The sequence below is a fragment of the Lissotriton helveticus genome, chromosome 1_1 (genome assembly GCF_964261635.1).
Source record: "Lissotriton helveticus chromosome 1_1, aLisHel1.1, whole genome shotgun sequence".
NCBI lineage: Eukaryota > Metazoa > Chordata > Amphibia > Caudata > Salamandridae > Lissotriton > Lissotriton helveticus.
Window position 1 is genome coordinate 1,381,711,382 of NC_136057.1, and position 23,329 is coordinate 1,381,734,710.

The following is a 23,329-nucleotide window of genomic DNA, read 5'->3' on the forward strand; positions in this document are numbered from 1 at the left end:
CTGGAACACCAGGGCGTCACCCTGGTGGTTCAACACCTGGCAGGTTCTCTGAATGCCAGGGCGGACGAACTCAGCCGCTGGTGCATGATGGATCACGAATGGCATCTGAACTTGGACGTGGCACAAGGTCTCTTTCAGCAGTGGGGAGAGCCTTGGTTAGATCTATTCACCACCAAAGAGAACGCGCAATGTCATCAGTTCTGCTCGTTGGAATTTCCAAGGCGGCACTCGCTCAGCTACGCTTTTCGTCGCGAGTGGAGCTGCGGTCTATTCTATGCCTTTCGTCTATACCCCTTCTGCCCAGAGTGCTGAAGAAGATCCGGCGCGACTGTGCCCAAGTCATCCTTATGGCTCTGGATTGGGCACAAAGATACTGGTATCCCGAGCTACTCAGCATGTCAGTCGTTCCCCCGATTCGTCTGCCTCTTCAGGAGGACCTTCTGTCGCAGCAACTGGGGACGGTCCTCCACCCAAACCTGTCCAGTCTCCACCTACATGCGTGGAGATTGAGCGGTGACAGTTGAGGCCATTTGACTTGCCTCCTGAAGTCTGTGATGTCATTCTGGCAGCCAGGCGTCCCTCCACAAAAACGGTATACGCCTGCAGGTGGAACAAATTTGTGGCATGGTGCACAGCAAAGGCTGTGGATCCACTTTCTGCCCCCCTTTCAGAGGTTCTCCTCTTCCTTCTTTCTCTTGCCCAGCAGGGCTCTGCTCTGGGCACTATCAAAGGCTATCTCTTGGCCATTTCATCCTTTTTAAGGCTTCCTGATCAGCCTTCTCTTTTCAAGTCCCCGGTTGTAAATAGATTCTTGAAAAGCATCACACACATGTTTCCTCCTGTTCCCTTCGTGATGCCTCAGTGGGACTTGAACCTTGTTCTGACTTATCTGATTTGCGCTCCCTTTGAGCCACTTCATAACTGTCCTCTTCGTCTTCTGACTCCTGCATTCCTGGTTGCCATCACCTCTTCCAGGAGAGTGAGTGAGCTCCAGGCTCTGGCTTCTAAGCCTCCTTTCCTCTCTGTCCATCCGGACAAAGTTGATCTGAGGACTCGTCCTTCTTTCCTGCCCAAGGTTGTTACAGCCTTTCACATCGGGCAGTCCATCACCTTGCCCACCTTCTTTCCGCCTCGGCATCCCTCGAAAGAGGAAGAGAGGCTCCACCGTCTGGACCCAAAACGTGCGCTCTCCTTTTATCTAGACCGCACACGCCAGTTCCGGGTGGACGACCACCTCTTTGTTGGTTACGTGTCGCTAAGAAGGGACGGGCAGTGCACAAGCGGACCATCTCTCGGTGGGTCGTTTTGTGCATCAAGGTCTGTTATTCCTCTGCGAAAAAGGAGCCTCCTGTTGGCCTGCGCGCCCATTCCACTCGGGCCACGGTGGCTACTACTGCCCTGGGTCGGGGAGTCGCCTTGCAGGATATCTGTCAGGCAGCTACGTGGGCCTCGCTGCACACGTTTGCTAAGCACTACTGCCTGGACAGCCAAGTCCGGAGAGATGGCTTTTTTGGCCGTTCCGTTCTCCAGGACTTTCTGGTGTGATCTTGGTTCGCAGGCCCACCACTGGGGTTGATATTGCTAGGGTATCTATTCTAAGGTAAGGAATCTAACACTAACCTGTTTCTTTCAGATGCACAAGTTACTTACCTTCGGTAACGAGATATCTGTAAGAAACAGTAGTTAGTGTTAGATTCCTTACCGCCCCTCCCATCCTCCCCATTCTGTGAACCGATATCTATGGTTAAGGTATCTCCCTTTGAGGGCCCTAGTTTCAGGGCACCAGTGTCAGTTTCTTGCATGGCTCTGCGTTCCTGGCGCGGAAAGCTATGTACAGAACTGAAGTCAGCACCCGAGGGCGGCGTCTAAGTACTCCGGCGACGTCATCCCGGCGATCACGATGCCGACGACAGACCCGCAGACGACGCCTACCAACGCGCAAGGGTACTGCTGACGAAAAACTTTCCGGATCCAGTCTGACTCCTGGGGATATTCTAAGGTAAGGAATCTAACACTAACTACTGTTTCTTACAGATATATCGTTACCGAAGGTAAGTAATTTATGCTTTACCCCGCATGGGAAACAACGCATGCCAGTACAACACGGTCATTAAAACGACTGCATTGTTACATCGCATGTCATTACAACGCAAGCCGTGACAGCGGCTCGCTGTAGGGGGCAGAAGGTGTTGGATTTTAAATACACCTTCCCTACTGTTGCACAGAATAAAATTGGAATAGTAAATTATACTATTCCAACATCCAGCGCCCCCCCTACAGCAAGTCATTGTAATGCCAGGAGTTGTAAACGCATGCGTTATAACGTGACATATTCCATAATAACTATAGCAACAGTTAGATGACACCTCTTACAGCCTCAGAGGCATCACTCGCAGCACGTTAACTAACCTAGGCTGTGCATAGACGACGCCCCTAATGACATCAGAGCCGTCAGGCGAAGCCTGTTGACTGTAACCAGTGTCTAATGACCTCTCTAACTCCGAGACATAACTTACCACACGTCTTTTCAGACATATCTACGAACCTGTTAACTAAAACCAATGTGAGATGACTGGTCGCTTGTAAAGTGTCATCCATCAGACATCACACACAGCCTGTTAGCTATAACGGTTGTGAGATGACACAAACTAGCTACATCAGAGACATCACTCAGGTCCTGATAAGTGAAATCAATGTGCGCTGACACCCCTAACTCCCGCCAGGCTTCACTCGCAGCCCGGTCACTGTCACCAGTGTGAGGACACCTCTTGCGTCATTTGTGAAATCACCCACCGCCCTTTACTTCTAGAGCCAGCGTGAGATGACCTTTGTTGCACCAATATATGTCACCTACAGCCTCTTAACTATAACAAGTGTTGGATGACACGTATTTCACTGCCAGACATTCTCTGCTTTCAGACACGGAACCAGCCCCTATCTCTGCCCCGCACCGCATGCCCCCCCCCCCCCCCTTCACCCCCCATGGCACGTGTCTGTCGTGCAGCCCTTGGGCCCTGACAGGGATTCAGTGAAGTGAGAAATTGGGTATCAGACGCTGCCCGCCGCACCTGCATTTTTAATAAGGTAATTTCCTTGCCTCTGCCCCATGTGGCTGGAGCTGTCTGCGGTCTGTGAGTTGACTGATTCCTCCCAGTCGGGGATCAATATTCTGCTGGATCGATGAGACGGGGTTGGGGCCGGAGGTAGGAACCCACCTGTCAGGTGCGCCTTCTCTGTCTGTTCCACTGCAACGCTCAGGCAGCCTTCCTCCCGCCGTCCCTCTCGCGAAGGCCCTGCCTCTCCATCCTCTGTGCCTGGTACCAGAGCTGTAGCCACCTTCTCTTACACAAGAAACACGCACAAAAAAAGCGACATGCCTCGTCATCCTTACGCCAGACAGATAGGATGAATTACATAATTCGATCATGGCTGAATCTCGCAGTTCCGTGCGAGTATTGACACTGCTTGCCCTGCTTGAGGGTTGTCAGCGTGAATTTACTGATGTGAAGTGAGAGGAATGAAGCATGAATATAGTTTACACCGAACAATCCCAGTGTAATGCTGATGAGTCTGAAAAATGGGAAAATAAGTAGCCCGCCCCTGTGGCAAGGGCAGTATTACATATGTATTTTACTCCTGCATATTCATTTTGGATTTCCAGAATTTTTTTCTCGATTTTACTTCTTCATAGGGGAAGAGCTCAGTTCTAGTTTTTTGTCCTAACTGTTATTTGCCCTATTCCGTGACTGATAAGACCAATAATCGAGGGAGCTAATGTCACACCCTTTGAAATCAAATGGGCATCCTACAACACCATGGCTTGACGCAAATGTCACTATATTATCCTACGTCTACAACCCTGCTGTGCTTCGGGATAGTTTGTGTTTCTACACACGAGGTAGTAGCATTTACACCAGGGGTATCCAACGTTTGAGGGACCGAACCATGACACATTATCATGATCTCCGCATGGGATACATTTACATGTCAGTGGATCTAAATTAAATCTACAATATATAATCCACGGTTAGTCTGAAAATATGGCATGAATATGGCTCCGTTGGAACACGTTTTGAACACCACTTACTGAGCAAATTCCACAGAAACAGGGGTTCCCATCATATATTAAGAGGGCCTGATCCATACCTGATTTTCTGTATATCCTCACGAGATTAATTTGAATCAATCTTGACTTACAGATACATTGAAAAAAATGGAGTTTCCATTTCAATGGAGTGTGGCATTCTATAAAGAAAGATGCAGTTCTTTGGGGAATTGAACAAGCATTTAGATGGGGTTGGTTGAAACATCACTAGAAGACTGAGAATAATAGATGACTGGGAGTAATACCAGCAGCAATGCACACAACTTAACATAAACACATTTAAACGGGCATCATTTACCTATTCCGTGTTTCTTCTGAGAATGTAGCAAAGAACCAGCCGTCCTAGACTTTAATGGAAAACTGGAGGACAAAACTAAGGTTCCTGGTCTGGGTTCTGAAACCAGTTAGCTTTAATTGGTTTCCTGCTTTGGTAAAGAATTGCAAAGAGCTAACATATTGTTATGTGGGACTATACTTTTCTTCTGTGAGGAAATTATCTACATGTGTAAAGTCATATATCAGGAGAGCATTATCCACCATTTGTATTTGAGATACCCACAAATGTGCTTTTACAGAGAGATTCTAAACTGAACTCAATCAATCAATCAATCAATGCATTTCTAAAGCGCGCTACATACCCGTGAGGGTCTCAAGGCGCGGGGGGGGCTGCTACTGATTGAAGATGCAAGTCTTGAGAAGTCTTCTGAAGGCCAGCAGGTCCTGGGTCTGTCGTAGGTTGGTAGGGAGAGTGTTCCAGGTCTTGGCGGCGAGGTAGGAGAAGGATCTGCCGCCGGCGGTGGTTTTCCGGCTACGAGGAACTGTGGCGAGGGCGAGGTTGGCAGAGCGGAGGCTGCGGGTGGGGGTGTGGAAGGTGAGTCGGTCGTTGAGGTATACTGGTCTGGCGTTGTGAAGGGCTTTTTGTGTGTGGATAAGGAGTTTGAAGGTGATCCTCTTGTTGACGGAGAGCCAGTGTAGGCCTCTCAGGTGGGGTGTGATGTAGCTGCGTCGGGGGAAGATCCCTGTGGGACGCCGCACATGATCTCAGTGGTTTTAGAGCGGAAGGGTGGGAGGCGGACGCTCTGGGTTCTGCCGGAGAGGAAGAATGTAGTCCAGGCCAGGGCCTTCTCTTGGATTCCGGCGTCATGGAGGCGTGCTGATAGGGTGCGGTGGCAGACCGTGTCGAAGGCTGCTGATAGGTCCAGGAGGATGAGGGCGGCTGTTTCTCCTTCGTCCATCAGGATCCTGATGTCGTCGGTGGCGGCGATGAGGGCGGTCTCGGTGCTGTGGTTGCTGCGGAAACCGGATTGGGAAGGGTCCAGGATGTTGTTGTCTTCAGTCGAGGTAGCAGTTTAGCTGTTTGTTGACAATCTTCACCGTGACTTTCGCCGGGAGCAGGGAGATGGGCCGGAAGTTCTTGAGGTCCTTGGGGTCCGCCTTGGGTTTCTTCAGTAGGGCGTTGATCTCGGTGTGCTTCCAGCTTTCCGGGAAGGTTGCTGTCTCGAAGGAGATGTTGATTGTTTTCTGGATGTGGGGCGCGATGGCTGTGCTGGCTTTGTTGAAAACGTGTTGAGGGCAAGGGTCGGATGGGGATCCGGAGTGGATGGAGTTCATGGTTTTGATGGTGTCTTCGTCGCTGACGGTGGACCAGGCGGTCAGGCGACTCGTGCGGGTGGAGGTCGCAGGGGTGGTGGTCTCGGCGGTGGGTGCGGGGGTGTCGGAGTTGAAGCTGTTGTGGATGTCGGTGATCTTGCGGTGACAGAAGGTGGCCAGTAAGTCGCTTAGGTCTTGTGATGGTGGAATGTCGTTGGTGTTGGAGCTGGGGTTGGAGACTTCTTTCACGATGCTGAAGAGCTCTCTGGTGTTGTGTGCTTTGTTGTCTAGGCGGTCCTCTTGGCGGTCCTCTTGGCGGTCCTGATGAGTTGGTGGTGTCTGCGGGTGGCATTCTTGTGGGGTGTGTGGCTGTCTGGTGTTCGGTCGCGGAGCCATTTCTTCTCCAGCTTCCGACAGGTGCGCTTGGAGGTCCGGAGGTCTTCGGTGAACCAGGCGGCTTTCTTGTTGGTGTGGTTGGTTGTGGAGGTCTTGAGTGGGGCGAGGGTGTTGGCGCAGTCATTGATCCACTGTTTGAGGTTGGTAGCAGCGGTGTCGGGGTGGATGGGGTCGGCGGGTGGTCTCAGGGCGAGGGTGGTGGTCAGTTGGTCCTTGGTGACCTTGCTCCAGCAGCGGCGTGGCAACTGTTGGGTGCGGTGGTGTGTGGTGGGTTTCCTGAAAGTGAAGTGGACGCATCTGTGGTCAGTCCAGTGGGGTTCGGTGGTGTGGTTGAAGGATACGTGGGGACTTGTGGAGAAGATGGGGTCCAGCGTGTTTCCGGCGGCGTGGGTGGGCGTCGTCACGAGCTGTTTGAGTCCGAGGTTGGTGAGGTTGTCGATCCGGGCGGTGGAGTTGGCGTCTTTGTTGTTCTCGAGGTGGAAGTTCAGGTCCCTGAGGAGGATGTAGTCCGGGGAGGCGAGGGCGTGGGTGCTGACTAGGTCGGCGATGGAGTCGCTGAACTGTGGTCGGGGTCCGGGTGGTCTGTAGACGAGTGTTCCTCTGAGGGTCGTGTTGGGGTCGGCGTGGATCTGGAAGTGCATGTGCTCGGCGGTGGTGAGGGTGTCGTCGTTGTTGGTCGAGACTCTGAGGGTGTCCTTGTGGATGATGGCGATTCCCCCTCCAACTCCGTTGGTGCGGTCTCTGCAGGAGATTTTATAGCCCTGTGGGATGGCAATGGCGATGTCTGGTGCTGAGGTGGCGTTCAGCCAGGTCTCCATCAGGAAGGCGACGTCAGGGGCGGTAGAGTCTAGGAGGTCCCAGAGTTCGATGGCGTGCTTGCGAGCAGAGCGGGTGTTGAGGAGGATGCAACGGAGGTGGTTGGGTTCTCTGGTTGATGGTTTGGCGGGCTGGATGCTGGTGAAGTTGCAGTTCCGGCAGGTGAAGGGTCCTTGGGTGTGCCTGAGGATGGCCTGGTAGCAGGGGTGGTCTCGTCCGGTGTTGTGTGCGTGGTATCATTTTTATAATCAGCAGTTATCCTGAATATCTAGCATAGCCTTTTGGACCGGTTGTAAATGGATATGGGGAAGCCGGTTGTGGGTCGCTTACAGACACAGTATGGGGATGCTGGTGCTCTTGCACATGTTGTGGCATCCAGAGCTAAGACTACGCCTCTTATTACAAGAGGGGCAATCCCTAGGGTTATAGAAAGACTGAACACAACTGGCCATCATTGAAATCCAGTTGGTGAGAAATGTGCTTGAGTTTTGAAGCTCAGCTCCTCTAAAAGACAGCAAAATAGAATTTGGCATTGAGTCACTACATTAGGAAGGTATGTGTGTGTGTGTATATATACATATGATTATAAATTAATCATTTAAACATCTGTATAAGGGTACTCAGCATAAAACTGAAAGCAGGTCTGGAGTCTGTGGTTTCCTAAGTAGATGATAACAAGTATGAATTGATATGGACAAGGTAATCTTAAGAACCGTTTGACGAGGATAGATATGTCCAATTTCTTCTTACTTTTGAAAATTATTTTAAATAAAAATATAGGTTGTGTTCAGACGTCTACTTAGAAAATAATCATGTAACTAATTCAATGTTTAAGAAATAACCCTATTTTGGTATTTACAGAAGTTGTATTGAGAATGTATATGTTTGCAGAAAATCCAAACATAGGTTATATAATATGACATACGTGAAATAAGAATTTGAAACTTCTAATGTAGAGATATTAATCGAAAATGGAAAGTCTCGTGGAATGTAGGTATACAACTAAAAGGGTTGAGCCTGGTAGGACGGTAGGTTGCAAAATCTTTGCAAGCCTTAAGTGATGTCATCAATGAAACTAATGGTGACATGATATTCAATATTACCACTAACAGTGATTTTTAACGTCTGTGAAATTATGCGTCAGGTCATGTGCACTCCATGAGGGAAATTATGATTGGGTATCTCTGCTTACTCACTGACTTCCAATGGCTGCTAGGTTTTGATTGTAGTAAGCATCATTTTTGTCTCCCAAAGTTGGTGAAGCGGCTCTGCAGTAATGGTTGCATCGGGCAGTGCAAACTGCTTCTGTTGGTTTGCTAATAACTTGAGTGCCTTTCGAGCAATCTGCTAGAAATTTGGCAGGTGCTTGATCCATGCAGCTAACGATTTTCTTTCCAAATTCCATGCAGATCTTTCAAGGGGAAGGAATGTTATTTCTGGTAATATAAGAGTTAGGAATTCACATTTTATTTCCCATGGGAGTTGTTGGGTTCAGTGATTTTTTTAGATATTTGCAATAGAAAAAAGGCTCTGAGCGGGCTTAAAAGGGTAACAAAAGTGTGTATTGGACACCCAGTCTGCAAATTATCCATAAATCTGGCTACACAGTCGATGTTTCAAAATGTTAAAGCATATTGGAATCTCACTGAAAGAGAAAACTTGTATTCTATTCACCATTGCGGTATTCTCAGAAGAATGCAAATTTGAGCAACTTAATTGGCTAACTGTGACTGCAAAACTTAAAGTTTGCTGTACACAGCCTTTGCAAAACACTGTTAGTAAAAGTCATGGCTCACCGTGCAAAACAGCTTCAACCTTTCACATCTGCCTACATAAACAGGGCACAACCGTGTGTTCAGTCTTCTTCCTTTCAATGCTCAGTTTAGCATTGTAGGATTCCTTGATTTTAACAATTTATTTTAATAATCTGCTCATATAATATGGATTGCATGTCCTTTACACAGATCCTCAGAGCCAGGTGGGGGTATGGAATCAAGTGCATTATTTAAAAAAACTAAAGAAACCTAGAAATCCTCTTAAAAACCTCAGTAAACATGTAAGTTATGATTCTTGGTCAAGCAAGGAAACTGCTGAAATTTGCCAATTACAGTTAGCAATGCTCACAACCCATGCCATACCTAGGTCTGCCATCCACACTCAATAAGCCACCTCTCCATTGCACAGAAAGAAACTGAGTACAAAGAGAAAAATATGGTAGTAGTACTGAACTACTACATACGTTGTTGTGTGTGTGGTAACTGTAAGTGTGCGATTGAACCAGAACTATAGCTCCACTTTTAACTGTGTTTTCCCCCTATGAAGGGAAGTGGCATCATGACACACTTGAGACATAAAAAGCATATTAATATACATATGTAATGAAAAGGCTTAATATAAGTGATTGGGGGCCGTGTCAGCCTCGCCTACCAAGAGCAACAGTAAGGGAAGGTCGAGAATAAATCACACTCAGACTTGTAATTTTCTTTCATAAGAAATTTATTGCAAATATAGAAATCACTTTTCTTCCATCCGGGGATCTTTTATGAACTGATCGTTTTTGTGCCATTCCAATCAAAATGAGGGGGGTTCTGGCAGAAAAAAAACCCAGCGCCCCCAAACCAGAAGAAGACATGTAAAAAAAATGTGTCTCCCTCATTCAAAGTGCTGAAACTGTGAGAGTCAAAGAGAGAGGGCTGGGAGTGCACAGTCTGTGGGGTGCACCGACCAATAAATCAACATAAGCAGCCAAGCAAGCAGTAGAATCTAGGAGGATCAATGGAGAAGATAGCAAGACGGAAAGGGCCAGACCAGAAAGAAATGCAGGTATAGACGGAGGGGGCAAAGGGAAGCAAAAGGGCGAAGCAGATGACAGAGGGGGTACAGAGATTGGCAAGGATGAGACCAATAGAAAACAGGACAGAAAGTTTGGTGCAACACAGGGAGTCATGGATAGATACGGTTGAGGAAACAGATGAGACAACAGATGAGGTACAGAGATGAATGTGGTAGATGGATTTGTAGTGTAGAGATATTCAGCTGAGGGTGTGTGAGTGGCCGTGGAAGACAATCACAGGATCTGATAGGCAATGAGTGTGTGCCTGTGTGTAAAGACAAGCTGTAACGAACAACAGGTCTAAGGCCAGGTTTTTAAAGCTTAATCAAAGCCAAGGTCATCCAGTGAAACTCTCATTGATAAAGGCAGAAATTCCTATAAGGCTTAGGCAAAAAGTGGGATAGAGTATTCTCCGGTCCTGCCTTAAAAACACTTAGTACTCGATAGTATGTGCCAAGAGGTTGATTGCATCAAACAGCAGGGATCATAGGGGCATTGATGGTCCTGAAGGAAGATCGGACCAACCCAAGCATCGAGGTCTTTAAATGAAGCCCCTTGTTAGCATTTGGCTACCGTTCATGTCAACAACACAGGGTCACAGTATTTCACAGGTGGTCATATTGTGCCATTGACTTTACATTATGGAATTGTTGATGTGGAAAAGTAGTTCATTATTGCATGCAGAGCCAGAGCAGGACTGTCAGCAGCGGAAACCACTTCCCTAATCCTGGTAGCGCCTTGATACTGGAGGCTCACAGCCCCACTAGCTGTACTGAGCTCACTCCCATTAAGGTGGCTCCCCTGCTCTCCCAAGTAAGTCTGCTAAATCTCTTTATTCAGTGAAGACCAGAAGTAATGGCTTTGACAATGCTTATTTAAAAGAAAACCAGGGACAGGTCAGGACATTATTGTGTTTGCAACATCCCAAAACCAGTCTAGCCTCTGCTTCAGAGCCAAGTTGCAGATGTCTGAGATGCTTGTTTATATGCCACAGTCCAATTGCCAGAAAACTGCATCGTTCAATACTATATTAAGCTCACCCTTAGGTTACAAAGGTTTATTTTCTTTAAAATTTACGAGAGAAGAATCATTTAGGAAGTCTGCAGTGCTAGGCATTCTGTACCAACAAAACCAAGGACAGTGCCGATTAGAGAGAAATTGGCCAAACGATGGCATCCACATAGTAGACAGGTTATTGCTCCTTATACGAACCCAACCAGGATCATAACCAGTGTTACTTGAGGTAAGGTTTGACTCCTCCACCTGGCTGAGGCAGCCTATCACAGGCAGAACTGGCTTGCAGTAGGGGGTGTGTATATTTCGCATAATAATACGCTTGTGTGTATTTAGGTGAAATTTCACAAACATTATGTGAAATTACGAGAAATGCAAAACCATTATTTAGTGCCACATTTTAGTGTAAAATGCAGCCTTGCGCATGATTATGTAAGCATAATGCAAATTTTGCCCAGGCCTAGTTGGCAGCAGCACCTTCATTGTCATCTAACCTATGGAAGATAAGAGAGGTGTAAAAAGCAAAGCTCCAGTACTGAAAGAGGGCAGGGAGCAGACTGACTCAAGTGTTGAACGCACTCTTGATAAAGAGGAGCCCCGCTGCATGTCGGTGGTTAACTGGTGTAAAGAACAGGTAAAAATTGGAAGCGATACAGCCTGAGCTCGCCCAGATAAAAACAACGGAATCCACTCAAGGGCAGTGTCCTGAATGCCCGTGTAGAAGACTCCGAATACAAAAATGGAGTGGTTGACTGTATTGAATGCAGCCATTAGATCTAATAAGATCATCACCGCAACACCGTCCATATTCAGGGCAGCTGATAAAACCGATTCTGTCCTTGTGGAGCCCTGCTGAAGGCCAAGAGCCTTCCATAAATGGATGATGTGAACATTAACACCCTCCTCCTGCAAGTTACACCAGCATAGGCAGTAGTTTAAAAGGGCACTGGACGAGTAGGGAGACTGAGTAGAAGTTGAGAAAGGGTCTGCAAGAGATCATTTTCCACACAAATGTTGTATCAAGCAGCGTAGTACACCGCGTGTCACCATGAAGCGAAGTTTAGTCGAGTCCTAAAAGGCACACATGACCAAAATGTCACTGGACATGTCCACCATTTTTGCAGGAAGAAACTACAACTTGTGATTTAATTCATGACAGGCGGGAACATTTGTCTGAATAGAAAAAAGATCCAGGTTTTCTTTATGAACATCAAATAATTTGTTAAGGATGATTAGGGCAAGCGGAATTCTAAAAGGAGTCGAGTTTCTGAGTAGAGCAAACATTTCATACTGCTAGACCTAGAGACAAAGTTGGTCAAAGTAAGCCAATTTTCCCCACTGCACATAGTTATGCCTGCAATAACTCTCCAATGATTTGCAACACTGCTTGGAAGCAGCAAGGCATTTGTAAACCAAGGGACAGTTATCTTGCCAAGTTCAGCAAAGCTGATAACCATTGAACACGTTGCAAAGATTGTTAAATTTCCCAACTTCATTTTTTGTTATTTTCTGCCAAATTAAAAAAATACATATTTGTGTGTAGATTTTCTCTCAACACCTTGTTACAATAGAATTTTCATGTTAGTTTTTTTTTTTTTTTTTTTTAAGCACACATTTTCTCCAGCCATTTCTTTTTTTCACTTTGAAAAGTTCACAAATATTGCAACGTTAAAAAAAATCACAGCAGTGTGGAGGAAAACCTTTTGCAATACAGCATGCTCTGTTCAGTGTGTATTTATGTGTCCATCTGTGTGAGGTAGTGAATCAGCACACTTGACTTAAGACACCAGCGGCCTCATTTACGAACAAATTATGCAGCGATGTGCTGCAAGCCATTTTGCTGCCCCAAGCTGCATCATTTGAAAAGCACAGGAATACGTCGCATTAACAACAAGATGCATCCATGTGCTTTTTCCTGGATGATTGTTTTTGTGCAGCAAGGGACACCATGGATGTTGCGTGGGAACATCCACAGCAACACTCATGGAACCCCCTTTTCACGCAGAATAATCCGTGAAAGGTGCCCATCTTTACAAGGCCATGAAAAGTCACGCAGGGTGACTTTACATGGCCTTATAAATATGGGCAGGCACAATGCGCCCCTGTTGGGTCAAAAAAAGTGACACACCGGCAGTTTAAAGGCTTTGTAAATGAAGCCCCAGATGTGAGGAGAGAGATATTCAGTGGAGAGAAGACGTAAGGAGAAAGAGAGACATAGGAAAGAGGGCATGAGAGGACAAAGAGGAGAGATAGAAAGATTTAAAGTAAGAGATATAGGAACAGGAGAAAAAAAGAGAAACAAACCTCAAAACTTGAGAAAATTAGGGCAATAAGACAGGAGAAAAACAGAAAAGGAAAGGCACAACTGAAACAAAGAAAGTGAAAGAAAGTAGAACATTGATAAAAAAAACAAGAAAGAGATAAAGAATGAAACAAAAAATGGTAGAGCAAAAAACGAGAAAAAACGAAAAATTACTTGGAATTGTGAAGATAAAGAAGAGGATGAAAATAACAATAAGAAACACTTTCTTTTAAAAGGAACAGATTTTGTAGATGCTTCCCTCAGTCAGTGCCTCTCTCCCAAGTCTCCCTTTTGACCTTCTCATGGGATTCAGGAGACTCTTCGGAAGAACAAGGTTGGACATTCTCACAGAATCACATCAAGATGGTGGTTTCTACAGTTCTTGTTTTTGTAATTTTTCTTTCTTTTTTTAATCTTTTTGCTTTAAAAAATACAATAAACTCCATGCAAAATAGAACTCCATGTTCTCTGGCGATCGACCTATTCCCATAAAAAAACAGACAGCTGCGGACCCTTCTTCCTGCAGCCAAGTCTGTGTCCATGCAGCACCTCTTACACGACCCACGCCCTCTCATCCCTCACTCCCCAGCATTGACACCTCCATCCCCAGAGAGTCAGAACCAATGGTGCGGAGGGGATAGCCACTGAGTCACAAAACTGAGAGAAAAGAGTGAGAATTCGGAGAATGGCAAATTGAGAAGTGAGAACAGTACCACGTGTCCAATCCCAAAGGGCAGATTCAACTTTGTAACACACTGCTAGATCTCTTTGCCTCAGAAACTTTGGGTCACCTCTATAACAAAGAAGGCACTAACCCTCAGTAGGACTTCCTCCAAAGGGCTGCACCTCCAACACAGCAGGAACACACAAAAACGGACCCAAACCCAATTCTCCAAAGACAGCACGCCCCTGAGAATTGCTCCTCACTGGTAGTTGCATCACCAACACTAGAACTCCCAGAGAGAGCAAGATTTCTAGTACAATTCACCACATAAAGCCCAACCCCAGACTAAGGGTCTGATTTAGAGGATGGTGGGCAGCCGTTCGCTCGTAAGGGTGTCAGAAGTATTACCCTGGCTCGAATACTGACCACTATATGTTAAAATCTCGGCTGGACCAGTAGAGATCTCTGTGTATTCAGAGGCGCTGCTGCCATGGCACCTCCTCTGACGGTACTGAAAGTTTTCTGATTCTTAGCCATGTTTTATTCGGCCTCTGAGGAAACATTTTCATTGCTTTTAAAAGCATGCTTGAGTTTGTCTTTGAAAAACAAAAGAACTAATGACCCTGAAAGTGTGGGAGTCATTTTTCTTTTTTTGCTAATAAAAAGTTAATCAGACCATCTGTTTTAAATAGGGTGGATGGTCTAATCCCCGACTCCAAAGTCCCCAACTCAGTTGGGCCACCGGTGTAGGATTTCCAATGGCAGAGTCAGCAGGGGCACCACCGTCAGAAACACAATAGTCTGCCAGACTCAACATAGAGTGAGCAGATCATCAGTTTGGCAGACAGTATACTCATCATATTTGTGGCAGAGTCTTGTATCTCCAAATTCTAAATCAGACCACAAGTTTCCATGAAATCCAACTTTAGCTCCCCTCACTTAGCCTGAACTAGTGGTGTAGCAAGGAGACAAAAGCCTCTAAAGGACGCAAGGGGAATCGGTCCCATTCCAGGGTTTAGTAGTAAAAACCAGCTTTGGTTGGGGAGCAGTGGAATCCCTCACGCTCATTGGCCCCATTGCTGTGGCACCTGTCACACTATCAATAGGCTCTGTAGACTGGAGCCCAAGTCCTCACACAGAGGAATCCACTAAGACAACTCTTCACAAAGAGTTGGACCCAGAACACATCTCTATATAGAGAAAGCAAACCCACTCAAACTCCACACACACAGCTGGGTACACAATACAACTCCCTATAATGAATAGATGGACAGAAAGATCCTAGTACAACTGCACTTTCAACTAAATTTGGAAGTCGGGACACCAGCACAACTCATAAAAAGCCCATATATCCAACAAAACTTTTCTGGAGAGCGGGACTCCGAAAAAAACACATGCCATAATGACCCAGTCCATCACAATATCAGTCATACAGAGTTCAAATCAAGTCACTGTTCCTCCATCCCCAACTAAATTACTGAAATGTCAACAGACACCGCATGGAGGGCTCGACCACTGGCAGAAGTTCAACTGGGCAGTCCAATCAACAAGATAAATCTATATTTAGAGGGAACCACGATAAATCTCACACAGAGAGCAACCAGCATATGTTTTTATTACAAGTTAGAACATCCAGAGAAAACTAGATGAGAGAATATCTTCATTCCGAGTAACCACCAACAAATGTCTCCCACTGTGAACCAGAACTGTCCCTTAAACCATGTTTTACAGATCTTTACAAGTAACACTGTTCCCCTTGTAGAGAGACAGATCACTAACACGTCATCACCGGAAAATTAGGTTTGTAGCATAAAAACAGACTGTGAATATAACTTCTCTAGAAGAGTCAGCCCTCCAACAAAAACATTCTAAGAAATATGGAACTTTCTTGAGATGATTCTAATCCTCAGCACAAACTTTCTGAGTGCTAGACCACCATCAACTCACCAGGGAGAGCCGGACTTAAGACTCTCTCCTACCACCTACAGAATGCAGGACACACAGCATAACTCCTTCAGGCTCATAGCAGCAGACGTTATAGTGAGGACCAGATAATTCAATAGATAGTCAGTTTCCGAATTCTGCATTTTCTTTCAGATTTCTGAGCACTAAACAGCTGGGGTTGAGGTGTTAACTCCCGCTGCCACACTCTTAAATTCCCCTTCACCACCCACCACCTTGGGAAAAGATCTTTCTAGCCCATTTTCTCCTGTTAAATCGTTTTTGTTTCTTTCAGTGTGGATATTTGAAAAGAAGACTCTTTCAAAGGAGCGTCCAAGAGCAAGACGCTTGTTCATCTTCACGCCAAGCACCGATACAATGAACACACTGTACAATCAGGCTGTTATGACTAAGTTGTGCTTTCTCTTGATTTCAAAGCATGGAAGCTTCCAAACGTCTGAGGCAGGTAATCATCCGCAGTTCTAACAGGCTGCATTATGTCCCCAGAGAGAGGAAGGGTGAGGGGAGATGGTCACGGAATCTTCCAGGTCTCTGAGGATAAAGTTCAATTCAGATCCTGCCTTCTTGGGCCACGTAGACATCAGTGTTTCCAGGTACCAAAGGCAGAGACTGACCAGACTTGCCTAAGTGAGGATGAGGTGTTTATGAACAGTTATCACGGAAGTGAAGAAGGAAAAAGGTAAAATGGCTGACCCCCAATACTTAAACTGGGTCTGGGTTACAGGGTTCATTGCACTAGTGAGAATAGGGGAAGAAGGAAAGAAGGGAAATAAGAAAAGGCTCTGGATTAGCTGTCATTAAATGAATGCACTTGTGGACTCGCGGGTGGGGTCTTAATATTTCTACATTTGCTTTATTGTGGATTGGTCATCTGTCTCTCTTCACTGTATCTTTTCCTTGCATGGTCATCATAAAGGGGGATTCAGGGTTCAGGGCTGTCCGTCTGTTGCTTACCTTAGAAGAAGAAGCCAGGTGCTTCATAATTGTTTGCACATATATGCATTTCTTGAGAGCTAAATGCTGGAAGTGGTGGGTGGACCACCAACCTAAATGTGCGGATAAGGGAGTTTGTGAGTGGGTGGTCTCTTGAGGTGCGGGTAAATTTAGGGAACTCTGTACTTTGGGGGTGGTAGAAGGGGAAGCAGTTTGTAAGGAAAGCAAAAGTGTGAGTCTTGCTGGCTTAAAGAAATTTGAGATGATAACCAGCGGGCCACATACCCATTTGAGGTGGTTAATCCACAGTCACTGGGAGAAATAAAATTGTGGCTCAGGAAGTCATGAAAGGCGGCTCTGAGGCTGGGCACTGTGTGGTTGTGTTCTGAGTAGTAAGTATAAGAAAGGCGGTAAACTTGAATGCACTCTCATTTGGGTGTGGCTTTCCATATTTGGTGTTAGAAGATGGAGGTGGTGTTCTGAACCTCATTAGAAAAGAAAGAAGCCGACACGGAAGAAGCCTCTCGAAGTTATACATTGTCTTCCATGTTTGGGGTGGTGTTCTGAATCTCATGTGAAAGAGTAGAGGTGGAGTTGAAGTCTCCAGAGATGTGATATAACATACTTTGTATGGGGTAAAGGACGATGGTGTCCTGAGCCAGAGGTGGAGGTGAAAACACAAATGTGGAAAGGTCTGGACATTGAACTTAGCCTTCTAGAATTCAGATGGTGGTTTTTTGAACCACAGATTGTAAAGAGGAGGTAGGTATGGAAGGCTTTAGTGATTGGGTATGGTCTTCTGTGCTTGAGATGGTGGTCCTCTAAACCACAGTGGGTAAAAAGGGGGGCAAAATGGCTGAATCTGCGCATGAAGCATGTTCTTTTATGTGTAAGGCAATAATGCACTGAAGTGTCTCTGCAAGGGTGGAGGGGGACATCATGAAAGGTTCTGCAGGTGTCCCATGGTCTTTTATATCTGGAGACTTGATGTCCCAATGAATGAGTGGAAATTATAAGATATGCACAAAAGGACCAATTTGTCAAGCATTATTGCCTGTACTTCATTTTTCTGCTTTTGTTTGGGTCTGGATCTGGGAGGAAAAAGATTGTTAGACATACTGGTGAAAAAAAGGATGGAAGTTCTGGACAGTTCCTGCTGTGTGATGCCAGTCATGTACCATAACAAAATCTTCCTTTTTTTCCACAGGGAAAGGAAGTGAAGAGGCAAATGGATCCAAAAGTCTTTTGTTTTCTGGTTCATCAGAGGATTGATTCCTCAGCTACAGTATGTGGCAGATTTTATGCCACTGTCTACCCAGTCAGGAAATTGAAGGGCCTGAAAGGTGCCGAACCCTGCTAAAGAGTGGCTTTGCTTATAGCATGTTGAGAATATATATCTTTCAGTTATTTTTGTATTTGTCACAGGTATCTGAGGATTAGCCACCCTGTGGGGAAAAGCAAGTTAACCCACAGCAATGTGTCTACAAAATAATAACAATGGACTGAAATAGGCACAAAACAAGGGTGTTTTAACCATTGCAGCCTCTTTCCAGAATCACACTTGCCCATCGGAGCAGGCCCTATGAATTTCATCTTTATAGTCCCCTTCCTGACCCACAGACACACAGAGACACAGTTCATATCCCCACCTCCACCCTAAAAAACACTCACTCCCAAAGCATAGAAATCTCAATTACAAAATATAAAGCATGCTTTATGTTCCCCCGTTCCTCCTACACAAAGCCCCCCTCTTTTCCTTTTTTTGGAGCATCATCTCCCTTGTTTTAAAATAAAACAGCCCCCTCAATGGCAAGTTGAAACACGATCCAGGTTCTAGGAAGCACAAGATGGCCATGGCCCCTTCTAGGCTTTTCCATTTTACCCTTTACTGATGGGTCTACAAAGGTATGATGTGGTTCCAGTCCACTCCCTTCAATAAACCCAATTGCCTAGAAATAAAAACTGCTCATCACATTTTTCTGTTTCAAGTCTTCTGCAGCAATAGGTCTGCAAGGCCAAGAGATCCCCAATAGAGAGGAGGGCATCAATAATGGTTCCAGGAGAGAGAGAGGATGGACAGGCAGTATGTGAGACTTGTCGAGGTTGAAGAAGGGGAGTACTCTGCGGTAAAGGTACAATCTTGAATAGTCCAGGGAAGAGGATTTCTACCTTGTCCATAAGTGGTGGTTGGCTTTGCCCTTCCTAAAAGCTATGTAGTGTCTATAACTTGCTCTCCTTCATGGCTATGTCTTTCTTCACCCCATTTTTATTTTATCAGACAATAATTTTAGAAAACAAAACAGAAAGTCCTTGGGACCTTCTAGCACAGTGATATCATCAGCATTGGAAATTCCAAAGGTTTAGAGTCAATGTACGGGGATCACTCTGTAGAGTGACTCCACAGAGGTCAAAAGCCATATAGACGTCCCAGGTGTATAGAAGCAATGGCCTGGCAGCACTCCTAGAAAGATCTGTGGGGACTAACTCTATGGCAGGGACAATCTACACAGGAAATTCACAAAGATCAGGCATGTCCAGAAGGAGGACCTTAAGAGCTCATGCAGAGAACCGTCTCAGCATACAGACTCTCTAGTGTAATCTAGAGTCAACGTCATAATGGTAGTCCTTGACCCTGCTCACAATTAAGCCTACAATGAAACTACAGACTGTCAGATGTATTCTCCTTGGAAAGGATTCCCTGTGGGCACCTTCACTAGAACATGTTTCTATGGCACAGTGGTGCAACGTGATCATGCACATTTTGGTCAGTCTTTAAGCATGAAGAATGTAATAAAGATTCCTCTAAACTGCCATAGACTATGGCGGTCACTGGATTCCTGTGGAGTAGGTCTAGGAGGGTCTCTGAACGGAGCCTAGCCAGCAACTAGAACACAATGGGATATCTCCTCTGGCCTACTTCCACGAGGAAATGTCTAAGGCATTCTATAGGAAATAGTCTGTAGTGTTATTCTAGAGTGAGGGTTTCTAGGGAATGCTGGTAGGGTTGAGAAGCACTCTTTAACTGGCCTTTGTGAGGGTTGGTGAATTGTAGCAGGGATTGTTCAGGCTTCCACGACATTGAGGGATAGATGATCCACCTGTATCTCCAGTCACAATTTGGACATCAACTACATCTTGTTGTTATCCCCTTTCTCAGTCATGAGGCCCCTTCCCTTTTCACCTGGGGAGACATACGTTTATCTGCCAAGGCCTCTGATGCATTTGGGACTGGCAGGGAGATAGTGCGAGAGGGACTGCAAGGAGAAGTTTAAATCAAAGGTGGTGTTGGTTAGGTCACATACAGAGTCAGAGGTAGAGCTGAATGAATACTGAGGAATGGACAAGTGAAGGAGGTCACACAGCAAGTGGAAGAGCTGTGATAGTGGCGAGGATTGGGTGTGAAAGTATTTGCATGTGAAATCACATGGGCCAGTGACAGAGCTGGGGTTAATTATGGCACAGAAATTGTTAAGGGACTTACTTAGACCACACACAGTCAATGGCAGAACTTGAGTTAGACTGAAGCATAGGGACGTGTACAGGCTTGACCTGAGGTGGCACACAAAGACATTGGCAACGTCAATAACACTCCTTTGCCTACTGAAGGTCAGTCGTTTTCTCTTGCTAGCTTACTTCTGCCTTTGCCTTCGCCAACACTCTTACCCCTAAACAATTCCATTCTACCGCCAGACCTCCTTTTCACTTGTCAGCAGATTCCCTATAGCATAATACTAAATCCCTAACCAACTCAGAAACAAACATCAAAAAAATCGTCCATACCTCACACCATTTGCAAGATAAGTAACCCCCTAGTCACATTATCCGTGACTAAATCCTGACACTTGACTCAGTCTCTGCAGCTCACCTGGAAAGGAGCCATTAAGAAACTCAGTGGCAGTGGGTGTCCTACTGCTTTCCCACCCCCTTAAACCAAATCCATGGATGCCATTTTTGTAAACATTAGAAACGCCTCAGTCTCTTCCGCCAGAGTCACAGCTTCTGTTGGGCGGAGACACCCTTCCAGTAATCCAGAATGTCGTGCAGGTCCTCGTCCTTAGCGAACTGGACTTTCTTCCGCAGGGCATGGCCAGCTGCCATGTATACCTCCTCCCGGTGGTGCTTCTTGTAGGGCCTGAAGCGCTCCCAAATCTTGTGGGTGCTCTCCGATGAGTACTCTGGACTGGATGAGTACCCAGAGAAGTGATGGCGGGGAGAAAGCTGGGAGTAGGCAGAGTCTCGCTTTGAGCGGGAGAGGGGCTTGAGGAAGGAAACTCGCTGGCTCAATGTATCCGCATTTTCCTCATAGTAGAGTGCTGGAAAGGAATGGCGGTGTTCACTGCAATGGTAGGAGGGCTTGACTTCAAGGTGGTGGACACCTCCAGGTGAGACTAAAGGCCGGCGGTCCAGAGGACTGTTGATGGGACTCCCTTTCTCAATGTACTTGGAGTCTGACTTCAGAGAAGGCTCAGGCACATCTAGGCTGAATACCCGGGCACTCTTAATGGAGCCACTGGAGGAGATGCTGCAACGCTTCTTAGCTGCCGCAGTGGCAGCATCAGCACTCAGCTGACGCTGAAGTGGGCGCAGACCAGCTGGCGACAGGAAGCTGGGTCGCTCCAGCTGGCCAGAGGCACTGACTGGGATGGACTGGCAGTCATAGGCCAGATCAGAGTCAGCCCCCAGGAAAGAAGCAGTGTCCAGCTTTAGGGCATCAATACAGTTGTTGATGATCTGGTTCACCTTGTCGACCTCCTTCGTAATGGTAGAGATCTCGGCCGCTGACCCCTGCCCATTGTCCAGTTCATGGAAGTCATCATCTGATCGCTGCTGGCACCTACTCAATGCGTCCCCTGTGCGCACCTCCATGTAATTTCCCTTGGCTGCCTTTGGGGTCTCACTGGGGGCCATTTTTTCACTCCCCATTTGTTGGATAGATGACATGCGTGAGATGGGAATGGGGTGCTCCCCCATCTTCTGGGATGCATGAACCATGGAGCTGGTGTCCACGTCTGAGCCATACCTCATCTCCAAAATTGTCTTCTTCACACTAATGGACTTCTGTTTCTCCTCCTGTCTCCTCCTTTTCCTCAAGCAGTAGTAAACTATCCCCAGAATGATGACCATGCCAAACAGACAGCCCAGGATAGTCATGATGTAGTGAGTGGTTGTAGAGGTGGTGGCAGGTGGCTCGTCAGTTCTGGGTCCCCTTGTGGTGAAGGAGAGGCAGGTATGGTTGTAGCGCTTAGAGTTGCGGATGGAGGCCACACAGAAAGAGTAATTGGTGTGTGCCCTCAGCTTATCCAGCCTAATGTACTCCTTCTTGTTCTTCAAAGTCATGACGTCCGAAACATAGCTGTTGTTGTACTGGACGAGCACATACATCTTGCTGTAAGGTGAAGGGATGTTCACAAATAGGGTTGCAGACGTTACAGTGACATGGTCTAACTGGATGGCTGGGACAAATGAATCATTAGTGGTGGAGGCAGGAGTGGGATCCATAGACAGGAAGTCATTAGTGCTGAATCCAGAGCCCTCGTCACGTTCCCTTTGTGCATTTGTCAGAGGAGTGGGACGCAGTCGAGGTGCAAAGTCCAGAATGCCATTGAGCTGGCACAGATTCTGCAGGATTGTGATGGCATTGCGGTTGTGATGGGGCCGCGGGCTCAGCAGTGGGTATCCGCCAAACTCTCGTGGGCTCTCACACTGCAGACGATCGTAGTTGCGTGTTACATTGTTGAAGACCACGAGCCAGGTGAGGAAGCCATAGATCTCACAGTTGCAGTGGAAGGGATTTCCTGCCAACTCACACACCATTAGCCCTGGCAAACAAGCAAAGGTCATACTGTCCAGTCTGGCGAGTCTGTTAGAGGACAGGTCAATGCTGATCAAGTTGGTGCACTCAGCAAAGGCATTGGGGGTCACCACCTCAATGAGATTGTGCTGGACGAAGAGAAACTGCAAGCGGGATAGGCCACGCAGCACACCCTCTGTTAGGTTGCTCAGCTTGTTGTACCCCAGCTGCAACACCTGAAGGTTGATCTGACCCATGAAGGCCCCCTCTTCGATGTATGAAATTTCATTCTTTGTCAAGTTGAGGTCTGTCAAGTTGCTGAAACGGGCCAAAGAGGCATACATGACCACTTTAAGCTTGTTCTCATTGAGCCGAAGGTCGTGCACAGTGCTGTTGATGTGCTGCGGAATGGTCTCATAAGGGGGCTGGTTCTGGCTACAAATAGCTAACCAGACGTAGCCCTTGTCTCCTTCAATCAGCCAGCAGTCCCCCTGGGCCCCGATAGGCAAGAGGAAGCAAAGACAGCAAGCTGCCACACAGACTCCTAGGCGCAGCATCATGGTGGTCCTCCCCTCCAGCCACCCCAGTCCAACCACCAGAATAGATACTGGCGGGGATGGGGTGGGCTCACACCTCCCCACACTAAGAAAGAACAACTCAGATGTAGCAACAGTAGCAACTTGAGCATACAATCCTTACCACCTCCATCACTGTGGTCAATAAAACGGCCAGGGCAACTCAGTGTAGGTGCCGAAAGTCAATTTTTTTTCCAAAAGTGGCTGTCTGCTGCAGAAAATAAAAATAAATACAACACTGGTGGAATTTGAATGGTTTCTAATCCCCCAAAAGTGCCTTGGAAGCCCGTTGACGGATTCTCACAGAAAACTATGCGTTTGTTTTGTTGTTGAACCACAACTGTGAGT

General features: G+C 46.6%; 1 protein-coding gene and 1 long non-coding RNA gene across 4 annotated transcripts in view; one reads left to right on the forward strand and one right to left on the reverse strand.

Moving 5' to 3' along the window:
• LOC144825091 (uncharacterized) overlaps positions 1-23,329 on the forward strand; it is a 1,621,997-nt gene that overhangs the window by 1,068,883 nt on the left and 529,785 nt on the right. The gene's annotated exons all lie outside the window — the stretch shown is intronic.
• ELFN2 (extracellular leucine rich repeat and fibronectin type III domain containing 2) lies at positions 9,403-22,966 on the reverse strand. The gene has a single exon (XM_078683988.1). The coding sequence runs from the start codon at positions 22,964-22,966 to the stop codon at positions 20,606-20,608; it is 2,361 nt and encodes a 786-aa protein (XP_078540114.1). The 3' UTR covers positions 9,403-20,605.